General features: G+C 34.2%; 1 protein-coding gene across 1 annotated transcript; it reads right to left on the reverse strand.

The window, feature by feature from the left end:
• Positions 1 to 14,546: 14,546 nt before the first annotated feature.
• LOC141499243 (ras-related protein Rap-1b-like) lies at positions 14,547 to 15,171 on the reverse strand. Its single transcript, XM_074202072.1, has one exon. It carries the CDS (start codon positions 15,132 to 15,134, stop codon positions 14,547 to 14,549), a length of 588 nt encoding a protein of 195 aa, XP_074058173.1. The 5' UTR covers positions 15,135 to 15,171.
• Positions 15,172 to 15,764: the final 593 nt, after the last annotated feature.

Raw genomic sequence — 15,764 nt, forward strand, 5'->3', positions numbered from 1 at the left:
GTTTTGCCCAAGAAATTTCTAAACATATGAGATCAGATAGTTTCTCATTCCTTACCATGTGACTTGTAACTGAGTCTTTAGGATTCCATTTCATTTATATTTATTCATTTCATCTATAGTGTTGTCTGGAATGTGAGGAGTTTAAGAGTAGGAACTTTCTGTGCTTAGTATAGTTCTATGATTCATAGCAAATGCATAGATAAATGATTTTTTATTCATTCTGGAAAAATAGAAAAGTAAGAATAAGTGGAATCTCTCAGGAGAAAGGAAGATGAATAGGAAATGGAGACCTTGTTGGTCAGAGAAAAATGAGGTCAGAAAAAAACTGTTTCTCAAGACTACAATAGAATTCTTCTGATTTCATTCTTAGTTTTTATGAAGTTTAGACTGATAATTATAAAGATGACAATCAGGATTTGTAAGCTTCCCTAGGTTTCTTCAACTTGACTATATTTAGGCCCCCAACTCAGTTCTTTGACAAGATTCTCACTTTATTCAGTATCCAGAAGATCCATATGGATGAAGACAAGGAGTAACAATTACAGGAGATATTTAAAGCAATATAATCCATTATGATGGCTTGGTAAAAATGATCATGTTATTCACTGGAATAACCTGTTCTTTGTTCCCTCCTACAATATTTCATATTTGGAAAGACTCCCTGGTAGTTCTAGTCATATTGGCACTCCTTTGTTATAATTTGATTGACTAAGTGAGAATGGAAAGAGACATCTGAGTACTCTTAGTCAGGGTACATTAATTAGATCTTAAGATTCAGCCTTCTATATTTCCAAAGACATAAGACAAAACAAAAGAAAATGAAAGTAGTGTGTCTTTGGGGACATAGGGATGGCCTTGAATGAATACTCCAATGATAAATAGCTCTTTTGTCAATGAACTATTATTCACTGAAAACTAAAATTCCAATTCTTTTGCTTTGGTTACATGCAGAGTAGAAAAGGATCATTCAAATTTTGATGGTGGGACTAAGGTAAGTATATTAAGTTGATATATTAACAGGTATTAATTACTATGACCTGTATTGATGCTGAAATATCCATTGTTGATTGAGACTTTGAAGAAAGATATGAATAATGATCTGAAAGATCAATTAGCCAGGCATATACAACAAGGGGCCAATTTCATGGGACTTGACCTGACAAAGGAGCTAATGGACAGGCAAAGAATTAGGATTTTGTCAAAGAGTGAAAAAGATTGAACAGTAACGAGTAGGCCAAACTGATGTAAATGTTGGTCAGCCAGCCATTTATTTAGGCATGAGGAACTATGTACCATGACTCAGACTTTTTTTTCATTTGGAGTAAAGTTGATTGACTATCTGGATACCACAGACAAAAGTTCTTTAAGTGGGAGAAGTTGATAGGGATTTTAAGCTCAGATGTTATATGCTATCAGAAATTCAGAGAAAAATGCAACTTTTCCTGTCATGCTTATCTTTAAGGTGAGAAACCTCAGCATCTGAAAAGGATGAATTAGAAAAAGTAAATTTCTAAAAGATTCAGGGAGCAATATTGGCCTGACTTAGATAAGAAAATGAAGAGTTCCTTTCCAAGGATGTATGAGAGTTATAAGCAGGAGACTGTGGACAGGGAAGAAGGGGTATCTAGTGTGATATGGAGCCATTCCAGTACCTCAGCCTTTAAAAACAATAATTGATATGAAGGTGACTAGGGTGCTAATTTTATTTGCAACAGCTACAATAATACAATATCTTAATTGAATGGTATGTAGGTTAGTATATGCCCACAGAGATCCTCGACTGCTGTTTCAGAGACATCCCTAGGAAACACATACTAGAAAGTTTATCTCATACTTTGTTCCTAAAAAAAAGAGAAATTCAGCCTTGAAAGATCTGAATAAAATACCTACCAGAAAGTCATTATGCTTCATTTCAGATGAATTAGGAAGAAAGATTTCACAACTGTTTTGTATCCTATAAAGTCTATAAAGATTTTTGTCTCTTCTTTGTGGTCAAGTCCTAATACTTTTTCCAATTTTATTTTTTTGGATGATATTTGTACTTCTTTTTTTGTTTGTTTGTTTGTTTTTGCAAGGCAATGGGGTTAAGTAACTTGAACAAGGTCACACAGGTAATTATTAAGTGTCTGAGGTCAATTTTGAACTCAGGTACTGCTGACTCCAAAGCTGATGCTCTGTTCCATGTGCCACCTAGTCACCCATACTTCTTTTAATATAAATCAGATAATCACTTATATATTTAAAATGTTTGTCTCATAATTCTGAGTACAGAGAATAAGTCAATCTAGAAATTATAAAAAAAGAATTGAAGATAGAAATGCTGATAGATCTAGTCCATTTTTTCTTCTTTTTAATATTTTCCTTTATTAATGTAAAATGTTGTGAATGTTATCAGGATGAAAGTAAATGTGTTGTTCTAGAAAGATAACTAGATTTGAAATCCTAACACCACATTTTCTTTTTTTTATATAAATATTTATTTGTTTTCCACTTATATACAATAGTGGTTTCTACCTATCATTTTTGAATTTTACAATTTTTCTCCTACCCTCCCTTTCCTCCCCCAACCTTCCACAGAAGGTAGTCTGATAATCTAAACATTGTTTCCATGCTATACATTAATCAAAGTTGAATCTAACACAAAATTTTAAATCTTGACTTTGCTATTACTTCCTGTATAATGTTGGACAAGTCATTGAAAGTGATGTGCCTCAATTTCGCCATCTGAAAAATGAACAAGCAGAATAATTTAGCTGACATTTTAAATAACCTTTCATCCTTCAAACCTATAAATTCTTCCATCAGACTTACTTGACTATTTTCTCCATTTGCTATTATTTGTTTTATAAGTCAATAATAAAACCTATCTCTAGTGTTTTTTTTTCAATAAAATTGTATTTTAAAATAGGGCCTCCTAGGCAAGGAAATCTAGTATTTATTGGCTAAGACTATTTCTGAGATCTCTTTGCTTTTCTTTATTGTGATTATTTTATAATCTCAAAGAAAGTGATAACCAGGATTGGAATGCTATTCACCCAAGTTCTACATTCCATGATGCTACACACCTTTCTTTTCCCTGCTTATTTTCCATTACCAGCTCTAAGGAATAATAATCATAGCCATGGAAATCATTTGTGCTATGATGCCACTCACCACACAGATCAAAACACCTTTTCTGGGCAACAGTTCCTTATAAGTTTGGCTTCCCCCCCATCAAAAATGTTAAGTTCTTTAAGTTTTGAGACCTTTTATTGTTCATAATATTTGTATTCCTAGCATACCATAGAGTTTATAACATAAAACTTAATTGCTTCATTCATTTTGTTTTTCATTAATTATCTTCTCTTTATCTATTTTCCATTTTCTTTTGTCAATTGTTAAAAAGTCCAGTTGAAGATATTGTGATTGCATGCAGTCTTCTTTTCCTATCATTTCTTATATTTTTTTGTATTAATTTGACCTTTTCTCTAACCAGTCAATCATCTGTCTTCATTCACAGATAGTACACAGAGAAATGATTCTAATATTAATATAAAGTTTATGATCAGCATTTACCTTTCTGCTAACATGTAGCCTATTTCATCATTTTAAAATGGAAGGGACTGGTTTCTAAGTATTCAGCAAGCCCTTGGTCTCCTTCATTCTTAATACACACACACACACACACACACAGCAACATTTTTCTCTCTTCTCCTGTGCCTACTGTTGTTACATTGCAATCTCCTTAATATCAAAGGATGGAAAGTATAAGATAGTCAGTTTATAGCAAGAATTCTTACCCTGAGGTTCATAAACTTGTTTTGCTGCTGATGCTATTGTTTTTAATATTTATATTTCAATTTTATTAATTTCTTTAGCAATAAAAACATTATGGTTTAGCATTAAAAACATTATTCTGCAGAGTCCATAAACCACCAAACTGTTCAAGAGATCTTTGACATTAAGAAAGGTAAAACACCTGGGTTTTACAAGATTTTGTAAAGTTCTTGATAGAATTACTCTACTTTGTCAGTTGTAACAGATGAGTTCAGAGCATTATCTGCATCTCTTATGATAGTTTCATTTTCCTTTGATCACCATAAACAGTATAAGCAGTCTGGGGCAGCTAGGTGGCACAATGGATAGAGCACTGGCCTTGGAGTCAGGAGTGCTTGGGTTCAAATCTGGCCTCAGACACTTAATAATAATTAGCTAGCTGTGTGGTGTTGGGCAAGCCACTTAACCCTATTTGCCTTGTAAAAACCTAAAAAAAAACCCAGTACAAGCAGCCTGATCAAATATCCCAGAAAATAATTCTTCACCTCTTGTGTTGCCTTTTTGTAGAGAACTTCGTAATCATTCTTTTATAACAGTAATTTTTGAATTTTGAATTCAGTTATATTGAAAAAATGTAGTCAATCATAAATTGTTTTGACTCTTTCATCAGTGTGCTAATTACTGCATAGTATGAAATAAGAGGAAACACTGAATAGTGAATTGAATTCTAGCCTTAGTGTTAGACCAATATTGTCTCAAATATATACTTCACTGGTGTCACTTTAAGAAACTACTTAAGTTGGAGAGAATTCTCTATTGCATAATAGTAGAGGATATTTCTCACCATAAATTATTGGTGTCATGGAAATCACAAATCTGGTGATAATATCCTATTAGACAGCATCTCAAATTTTAGGTGACATAGTAAATGCATATGTTATTATGAACATAATTATTCATGGGTAGCCTTTTCCATTTTCCTAGTATTCCAACATGACAATCATGGAGAAAGTTGAATAAAAATGAAGATTTTAAGCAAACTAATAAAATGTCTGCTTCATCAGTGTCATGTGGCACAATGCACAGAATATGTAGAATAATTGGAGAATATTTGTATAGAATATAGAATATTTGGAAACAGGGTGCCAAATGTCAAATTAAGCTTCCCTTACTTTGCTGGGTGTTCTTGAATATGACATTTAATCTCTCAAAAATAACAGTTTCCTCATTCAGCCAATAAAAATGATAGTGCATATGGTACCTGCCATATAGAATTGTTAAGCAACAAGTATTTGCCAACCATGAAGAACTATATTGCTACAGATAGATGTTATTCATGGACAGCCATGGTGGTGGTCTACTCCCTATTTAGCTAGGATAGTTCTCAAAAAGCTTACTGCAACTATTGTTAGAGTTGTGTGTAAAGTTTTTTCAGATACAAGTCTACAGGCATAACTTGTATGATGCCAAGGTCACTTCCAGGCTATAATGAAATGTTAGAGTTGTTTTTCATTGGAGATACTTTTATTCACTAATAAAAAAAAGAAAGACATCATCATTAACCTTTTAAAATTACTATAATGGCTGTATACTGAAACAGGTTAAAATTAAGTAAGAAATGAAGCATGGGACCATAAATACCTAGAAATATAACATATATTAGTCATTATACTCAATCACCAGTATTGTTTCAGGGAATAGAATAAAAATAAAAGAGGAATATTTGCACAAAATCAATATAAAATTTCTTCAGATTTTGGAATAAGTATAATTTTTGATGAATATGCTGCATATAACCATTATTTTTAATCCATTCTCCTGACAGTTTGTTGACCTCTCTACCATAGTGACTACAAGTTTTTTACATAGATTGCTACATGAACAGAATAGATTGAACAAATAAACAATGACCTGTTTTTCAGGTCTTATATTTAAGTTCATTAATTTATTGTGTACTTTTCAATTGACTGATCCCACAAATGCATTTTAAAGGTATCTTTTTATTATCACCAAAGTCCCAAAATAAAGTCAAAGGATATGGACAAATGATTTTAAAATAAAAAAGTCATCAACAAATATATAAAATACTCCAGAGTACAATAATTAGAGAGACAAAAATTAAAATAACTGAGGTTTCACTTCACACCCAGGAAATTGTCATTTGTGGGTTGAAAAATAGTCAATGACAAAGAGGCTATGAGAAGATAAGCACATTAATTCTCTAGTTGTAGAGTTGAAAATTGGTCCAAACTTCTGTAAAACAATGTAACACTATCCTAGAAAACGTTAAATTCTTTATATCCTTTGTTCCAAGGATAAATGGGCTAGACACATTTCAAAGAAACAGGTGGAAAAGTTTGAAGTACACCAAACATTTTAGAATAGCATTTTATGGTAGCAAGAGTTTATGAAAGTAATAGAATATCATTAATCATAACAAACAATAGATATTATGACTATATAGAAAAATATTAATTGTTTAAGGTTATGCAGCATGAAGCAAACTGAAAGAAAACAATAGACATCATTAATAAAATAATTGAATGACATTTGCACTAATTTCAAACCCATGACCAATCTTTATACCAGAGAAATTGAAATGAGGTATATTTCACTACATAGAACAGTATTAGAGAGTAAGTGAAAACTATAACATTTACCTTGCGATATGATCAGTGTGTGTATATATATATATATATATATATATATTATATATGAACAAGACATATTTATAAATTGGTCTCTATATTTTTCACCTATTTATGATTATTTCAAAGATGAGTAGATTCATGACTTGCCCATTTCTAATAAGTTTCAGGTATAATTCAAATCAAAGTCTCTCCTCTTCAATTCTTTTTCTATTACATCATGATATGATTCCCACACTGCTATGCTTTTTCTATCCAGATAACCTCTTCAAGTCTGTACTATCCATATAGCTACTGTTTGCTTTAATTAGATTTAGATTCATCCATTCTATGATGTTATATGGATTAATGACACCAAAAGAACAGTATTACTAGCTTTCAGCATCTCAAAGGAATTAGTATTCTAATTATTCTCCTTTCAAATATCTGAATCATATTGTGAATCAATTTAATTTTCTTTCCAAATTTACATAAAAATTGAAGGAATGCTATTGATCATAGTTTTATCAAATTTTTTTGTTTTCTGTTTTCAATTCTTGCAGGCCTATTATTTTCTTATGCAAGAATGAAACAGATTTTTTTAGCTTTTGGTTTACTCTTCTTTTGTCTGTTTGAGAAGAAGTAAAATTTATTGAATTATCCTAGAATTTTTGGGACAGTTACTTTCCTAGATTTAATGTCTGATCAGTTAAACAAAATTTGTACTATGTGCAAAGACATTTATAGTGAGAGACTTCCATGAAAAACAAATAATTAAAAAGGTCATTTGTACCTGAAATTGGTAGATTCTTTAAACTTAATCAAGAAAACAATGGGAAATTCATTATATAATAGTATTTTGTAGAACTTGTTAATTTACAACAGAAAATATTCCATTATGCAATTTCTTGATGTAGGTTACCTGCTGTGGGAAAGATTTGCTTCAAATTATGTCTAAAGTACTCAGCTGGGAGATTTTTGATGAATAAAAGTCCAATGAAATTTTTAAAAAATATATGTGGAGACAAATATGAAGGAGGGTTTTATCATTGTGTTGTCTTTCTTAAAAAATTATGGAATTAGTGAATTAGACGTAACATCAGTGGTATTCAAGTCCAAGCCATACATGAAAGGAATTTCCATTAAAGTAATTTATTTGACAAAACGGCTATAGATGTTATGGGTTCCCTGACATCAAAATTAAATTGAATTCTGTTTTTCAAAGCCAAACAGAATAAATCTAGTCTATCCTCTCCAAATAGTTGCAGATAACTATCATGTTCCCCTAAGAGTATTCTCTTCTCCAGACTAAATATGTCTAATTCCTTCAGTTGATTCTCATTTGTCATTTTCTCAAGTATCTATGACATTCTGATTATTCTACTCAAGACATTTATCAACTTAACTAATGTTAAAAAATTATATTAGATTCTCCAGAGCTAGATTTGTTTCATATAAAGATTCATCATCATCATGGGCATTGCTTCAGCTGTGGTGTTCATATCTCATCCTCTGGCTTTTTGATAGGACTTTTAGGAAGGAGAAAAACCTCCTCCTGAAGCTTTCATATGAAGGGGGTTCAGAAGCCTGGGAAACACTTAGTATTTCACTTAATAATCACACATATGACCCTATCAATTGCCTTCTCCTCCATATGCCTCCTAAATGTTATCGTTTGTGTATTATCTTACTACTTTTAATTATAATTTAAAAGGTTTCTTGAAGGCAGAGATTGTTATTTTTTTATTTGTTGCCCAGCAAAATGCCTGGCACATAATAGGTGATTTAAAAATATGTATTTGATTATTTCAAAATTCATTTTCTATAGAGGTGAAAAGTACATTGGGATAGTCATTTCCTAATCCATAAAAGCTATCTTCCTCTGAGCTTCTTTTGGCTACCTTGTTATGCTTAGACTCATATAGAACATAAAGGACTCTAAGCCCACTAGATTTTTTTTTTTCAGAACTGCTTTCTAATGATGACTCCCCCAACTTGTATTTGTGAAATTAATGTTATTATGACTTACATGTATCACTACTGCATTTCATTGATATTAAATTCAGCCCTGTTTTCTTGTCTTTTTATATCCTTGGATCTTAACTCTGCCATTCAGGATGTTATTCCTTCTGTGGTTGTTTTTTTTAATCTCCCTATGTGATGAACAAGTCATCTATATTTTTAGTCAAGATATTGGTAAAAAAGTAACAGCACAAGAGCAAACACACTGAAATTTAATTCTTGACAGCTTCACTTGGAGCTTGGCCATTCAATATTCCATTTAATCCTGGCTTACTTAGAAAGCCTTTGGTGTGCCTTTAGCATTGTCATGATCCTCCTGCATTTATGATGAGAAGGTTAATACTGAAATATAGTTCTAAAAGTATTCTTTTAGAACTTCCATCTAGTATGAATGTCTTTTAAAATCAAAGTTCATAGATCAGTTCTCTAAGAATCCTCAACATTCTATATTGATAATTTTACATTTTGTTTTCTACTTCATCAGAACTATTTCAAAGATCTTCATTTTTAATAACTCCCTATCCATTTTAGATGATTCTACAATATAATATTAGTATATTAAGTCCCAGATAAGCTTTCTCTGAACCATTTGAAATATATTTCTCGAAACAAAAATACATACCAGACTATAAAATTAAAACAGCAATTATTATAATTGCTGTTATTATAACTAGCATTTTTATGGCACTGATTATGTTCTCTGTACTGTGCTAAGTATTTTACAAATATTTCTCTCTCTCTCTCTCTCTCTCTCTCTCTCTCTCTCTCTCTCTCTCTCTTGGTTTTTGCAAGGAAATGGGATTGAGAGACTTTTCCATGGTCACACAGCTAGTTAAATATTAAAAGTCTGAGGTCAAATTTGAACTCAAGTCCTCCTGACTCCAGGACCAGTGCTCTATCTACTGTGCCACCTAGCTGCCCCTTGATTTCACAAATATGTCATTTGATACATGCCATCCTCAGCTCGAGAAAGACAGAGACAGAGGCAGAATTCACTTTATCTGATGGCATATCTATATTTATTTTCCCTTCTCTTTGTTTATCCCCTCCTACTCATCTCCTTCATCTTTCTACTTACAGGATTCAATTCTTCCTTCAGAGATTTACTTGAAATTAATATGGAATCATTTGACAATCAACAATGTTTTTTCAAATAGACAGCTATCTGTAAGACCACCACTTTTCTTCACTTTAACCTTGACAAAAGTTAATCAGGTTACTTTGGGTTCCAGAAAACTATGTCTTCAGACTGTAAGTTTGGGTAGAAGGTTTTCAGATATATGCCCCAGTGGGTCTACCCTCCTAGTACCAGTTATCTTTGTAAATACTTATCACCAAACTGGATACATATAAAATGATTCTTTTTTATCTACCATAGCTCTCAAAAACCTTATACTAATTCGAGGATTTGTTTTACATGGTGGTGAAGGAACTACCAATAAGATAACAGAAATTTATATTTATATAAAATTTTAAAGTTTTACCAAGTTTTACCTCATTTGAGTCTTAAAATAACTATTTTTTGTCGTCAGTTCAGTCATTGTCTAACTCTGTGGTCCCATCTGTGCTTTTCTTGGCAAAGATGCTTAGAGTAGTTTTGTCATTTCTTTCTTGAGCTCATTTTTCAGATGAGGAATTGAGCCAAAAAGAGTTAAGTGACTTACCCAGGGTCAGACAGCTAGAAAAATCTGCGGACAGATTTGAAATAAGAGGCTTCTTGCTAAGGCATGGCACTCTATCCACTGTACTATCCAACTACTTCAACACATTTTGGTATTACTTATTCCATGTTACAGATAGAAAAACTAAGAGTTCAACATTAGTAGTGTTAAGTGACTTGTTCAAAGTCATTTATGAAGTAAGTGAGAGAGAAACTTGAAATTTAGACTTTCTGAATGCCCAATACAATTCTATCCTTTAAAGTATGAGTCTCTTTCTAATTATAAATCCAAGGTTAAAAGAGAATATGTAATTAAGATGCAACATTATAAAGCATGACAATTGTAAGAAACCCCTCTTTTTGTCTCCAGAAGAGAGTTTCAAAATGGATTTCTGCCTAAATCTAGTGCTGCTCCTTCATGAGTTCCCTTTCATGACTTCTTCTTTATGACTAACACTCACTCAGAGTATAATAAAATATCAGCTTGTTTTTATCTAGAGAGAAGACTCATTTTAATATATGTATTAAAGAGTTGGAAACTATTTAGGATAAAGTGGTAGTAGTTCACTAAAGGCAAATGGGACAGAGGAGTGAAAAGAAGAATAGAAGTTTAGAATACCAGTACCTTCCACTTGCAATCAGTTAAGACATTCATACAGGCATGCATCTACATCCCTGGAAATTACTCCTCTCCTAGGGATTCAAAAACTCCCAGATTTCCATCTATCACAAATGACTGCCTTCTATATTATCCTTCATCCCACTCTTTTCAAACCTAAATTTCCCTTAAAAATAAAGGGCTACAAGTATTTTCAAACTGAACCATAAAACTTCAAAGGTATAAAGAACCTTAGAAACAAACTAGTCAAATTCATACCTGACTTTTACAATATACCCACCTGTGCCCATCCACCCTTGGTTTGAAGAACTTTTAAAAAGAAGGAAAGATACATTTAAGCTTAGTAAAGTTCAAAGGGATTTGATTTCTCTCTCCAATTTCATATCCTTGACATTTTACAAAAATGTGTAATATATGTGTATATACATATATAAAATATTTTATATGACATAGAGATATAGAACATGCAGTTCATCTCATCCACCTGAGAAAATCTTTCCTTTTCCACTCACTTTTCCATTATTCAGACATTGACTTTTTTAATTTATTTTTTTATTCTCATTTTGTACAAATGTTTTTTTAACATTAATAAAATATTCTTGTTTACAAGTAAACAAAATACCCCTCTTCCCCCATGAATATAGATAGACTTGCTTGGGCGAAAAAAGTAAAGGGGAGAGAAAAAAATTAAAATTAAAAAAAATAATAGTAATAATTGTTGGTATGGCCAGGTGGTGCAATGGACGAAGCACCAGCCCTGGAGCCACGAGCACCGGAGCCCACATCCAGCCTCGTAAACCCAACAATGACCCAGCTGTGTGACATGCAAGCTCCCTGATCCCCACTGCCCTGCAAAAACCAAAAAGAAGAAAAAAAAAGATCCAAAATAAAATAAAATAGTAATAATAGTAGGGGTGACTGGGTGGCAGACAGAGCATTGGCCCTTGAGCCAGGAGCACCTGGGTCCAAATCCGGCCGCAGACACCTAAAGATCACCCTGCTATGTGGCCCCAGGCAGGCCATCCAGCCCCACTTGCCCTGCACCCTCCCCCAGATAATAATAACAAAAAATGCACTTGAGTCTTTGTTCCAAGACCAACAATTCTGTCATGGGTGGATCTCATTCTTTATGATAAGTCCATCACAAAAGTTACTTCCATATTTTTCCACCGTTTCCATTGCTGATCGCAACTCCCTCCTTTCTTATTTCTCCACTAACATGTACTCTATTTTCTCTCTCCTTTCACTCTGACTCTGCTGTAGGGTCGTTGACTGGCTCAGCATACAGATCCCTGGTCCTGGGGCCAAGAAGCCCTGAGCCCCCATACCACCCCTTAGGCCCAGAGTCCACCTGGCCCCATGGTCCCGGACAGGGCATCCAATCCCAGCCCCTTGCAAGAAGTAAAAAAGAAAATGTGCTATATCTGGCCAGTCTTCCCCCATGGTCCATCCTCTCCTCCATCACTAACATCCCCACTCCTTCCCCCCTGCTACCCCCTCCTTCTTACTCCACATGTCTATACCCCATTGAGTACATATACTGTTTCCTGTCCTAGCCATCTCTGATGAGAGCAAAGATTCCCTCATTCCCCCTTGCCTCTTCCCTTCCGTATCATTGCAATAGCTCATTGTAATAAAAAAAAATCTTATGTGAAATATCTTGGACTATTCCCCGTCTCCTTTTTCTTTCTCCCATTCCATTTCCCCTTTTTTCTATTGACTCCATTTTTTACACCATATTTTATCTTCGAATTCAGCTTTCTCCTGTGCTTCAACTATAAAAGCTCTCTCTACCTGCTCTATTAACTGAGAAGGTTCATATGAGTATTATCAGTGTCATTTTTCTATGTAGGAATACATGCAGTTCATCCTCATTAAGTCCCTCATATTTCCCCCCTCTCCTCCAATCTCCATGCTTCACCTGAGTCCTGTATCTGAAGATCAAACCTTCTGTTCAGGTCTGGCCATTCCAAAAGGAACATTTGAAATTCCCCTGGTTCATTGAAAGTCCATCTTTTTCCCTGGAAGAGGACATTCAGCCTTTCTGGGTAGTTCATTCTTGGTTGCATTCTAAGCTCTTTTGCCTTCTGGTATATTGTATTCCAAGCCCTACCAGCTTCCTATGTAGGTGCTGCTAAGTCCTGTGTGATCCTGACTGCAGCTCCATGATATTTGAACTGTGTCCTTGTGGCTGCTTGTAATATTTTCTCTTTGACTTGGGAGTTCTGGAACTTGGCTATAATATTCCTAGGGGTTGGTTTTTTGGGATCTTTTTCTCAGGGGGATCAGTGGATTCTCTCCATTTCTATTTTGCCCTCTGCTTCTAGAATATCAGGACAATTTTCCTGTAGTAATTCTTTGAAAATGATGTCAAGGCTCTTTGCCTGGTCATGACTTTCAGGTATTCCAATAATTTTTAAATTATCTTTCCTTAGTCTGTTTTCCATATCAGTTGTTTTTTCAATGAGATATTTCACATTTTCTTCTAATTTTTCATTTTTTTTTGGTTTTGAAGTATTGATTCCTGATTTCTGGTAAATTCATCAATCTCTCTGAATTCTATTCTTTGTCTGAAGGATTTGTTCTCCTCAGAGAGTTTTCTTATCTCTTTTTTCCATCTGGCCAATTTTGCTTTTTTTTTTGGCATGGCAATCCAAATTTATTGAACTACAGATGCTAAGCTATACAAAATTGCACCACTTTAATTAAGGCTTTTAGTTTACATTTGGCCACCTCAAAGTAGTTGTAACATTAGGTTGTTCAATTTAAATACTGTGGCTCCCTGTTGGATATACACATAATCTTTACACCCAAACATTAAATGCATACAAAGCAACAAGGCATTGTTAAATAAATCAGCAAAAAGTTAGTTACTGCAACTTAAGCCTGTGACCAATTACACATGATTAAAATTACTTCCCACATTCACGTCCACAGTACTGTTCCACCATTTAACATCTCAACCAAAAGTTACACATGTGAAACAATCACTAACAGGCAAAAGTACTAAACCTGCATATTTGGTATTGCAAATACACTTATGCATGAGCAAGCAAGGGATTCACAGTGAGAATCTACAGCTGCAGAAGCCTGGAAATGATTTACAAAATTGTTAAATCATTAAAAAATTATCTGAAAATATACACTTCTTGTTGTAGACCCCCACTGTACACACAACTATAAACATTGTTCCCTATGTAAACAAAAGGGAAACATACAATAAAGATAGAAACGTCTGGACATTTCTTTCCCAACAGATATTAAAGGCAATGTCTTTTATCTAAGACATTATAATGAGAGGACTATCTTATTTTAAAGACAAGATCACTGTCTCCACAGGTTTTTCAAAAAATTAAAAAAACTATATAGCTGTATTAATCAAAGCGCTTTTGTACAATGATGAATGACCTTGTATTTCTTTTTTAAAAATTACAATAAGCTACAAATATCAAAGAAGCAAAGTTATCTGGAGTAGTCTATATAGGAGCTCTTTGGACTTTCTTTTATTATGCTAAAATAGTGGTGCTTTTAGAATTTACATTATTGTACTCTCCAATAGAAAGCATGGGGCATGTTAAAGTATACAGTACATCATTTTCATACATGTACAACGTTGGTGGATGAACAATGTCTCTTAGCAAATAATACTGGATGTAGCCTCTGGTTTTACCAGTTGCATACTCAGACTGTTATAAGTAAAAATCTCTCTGTGACACTGCAAAGTGATTAGAATGTGCAAACTGATATAGTAGCTTTTCATCCACTTCTTAAAGGGTACCAACACAGGAAAGTCTGCTTAAGATGTTGATAGGTTTAATAAAGTTGGAATGCTGCTGGCACTGTTGAATTGGGCAACAATTCTTCAGACCTGGCTCAGAGCTACAATGCATCTGTATATTAAAGCAACTGACATGATGTTTTTACGTGCCTTCCCAGGTACTGGAGTTTTTCTGTTAATTTGCCAGACTAGGTCATAAAAGATCTCATTAATGTTTATCTTTGATTTAGCAGAAGATTCTAAGAATGCACAGTTGTTCCATTGTCTTGCTAGGTTCTGTCCTTGTTCTTTTCCTACAACTCTTTCATCTTCCAAATCACACTTATTACCCACAAGAATCATTGGCACATCATCAGTGTCTTTAACTCGAAGTATCTGTTCTCGGAGATCTTGCAAATCATTAAACGTAGACTGTTCTGTGATGGAGTAGACTAATGCAAAGCCTTGTCCATTTTTCATGTATAAATCTCTCATTGTTGTAAATTGTTCTGTTCCTGCAGTGTCCAAGATTTCGAGCATGCATTGTTGAGCATCTACTTCAACTTGCTTTCTATATGAATCTTCTATTGTAGGATCATATTTTTCAACAAATATTCCTTGAACAAACTGTACAGTCAGGGCAGACTTTCCAACACCTCCTGAGCCAAGGACAACTAGCTTGTATTCACGCATGATGGAAGGTTGTAGTCAACACTTAAGTATTCAGGGCGCCGCCCCGAGTGCCCCGCAGGACTCCCCACGCACAGCCCCTGGCTGCCTGCCGCTCCGTCTCCACTTTCTGGTGCTCAGGCCGGGGGTCTCCGGGCTGCCGCTGCCTCTTCCTCCTCTGCCACCAACGCTCCAGCTCCAATTTTGCTTTTTAAAGCATTCTTCTCCTCAATAACTTTTTGAACTGTTTTATCCATTTGACCTAAGCTGGTTTTTAGCATGCTATTTTCTTCAGCATTTTTTTGGATTTCCTTGACTAAGCTGCTGACTTCATTTTCATGTTTTTCCTGCATCTCTCTCATTTCTTTTCCCAGTTTTTCTTCCAACTCCCTCATTTGATTTTCTGTCATAGCCTGAGCCCAATTTCTGTCTTTCTTGGAGTCTTTAGATACAGGAGCTTGTGCTTCCTCATCTTCAGACTGAGTATTTTGATCCTTCTTGGGCTCATTTGCAAAATATTTCTCAATAGTTTTCCTTTTGTTTCTCTGCTTCCTCATTTTCCCAGCCTGGGCCTGGTTTGGGGTGCTTCCTGAGCTTTTGGGACACTCCCACAAGGGTCTCAGTGTGTGAGGCTCTGTCCTCCCTCCTGATCAT

The sequence above is a fragment of the Macrotis lagotis genome, chromosome X (genome assembly GCF_037893015.1).
Source record: "Macrotis lagotis isolate mMagLag1 chromosome X, bilby.v1.9.chrom.fasta, whole genome shotgun sequence".
Classification (NCBI taxonomy): domain Eukaryota; kingdom Metazoa; phylum Chordata; class Mammalia; order Peramelemorphia; family Peramelidae; genus Macrotis; species Macrotis lagotis.

What these genes read in the sequence shown, in the direction of transcription:
- LOC141499243 (XM_074202072.1), bottom strand. Translation starts at nt 15,134, where the DNA reads ATGCGTGAATACAAGCTAGTTGTCCTTGGCTCAGGAGGTGTTGGAAAG.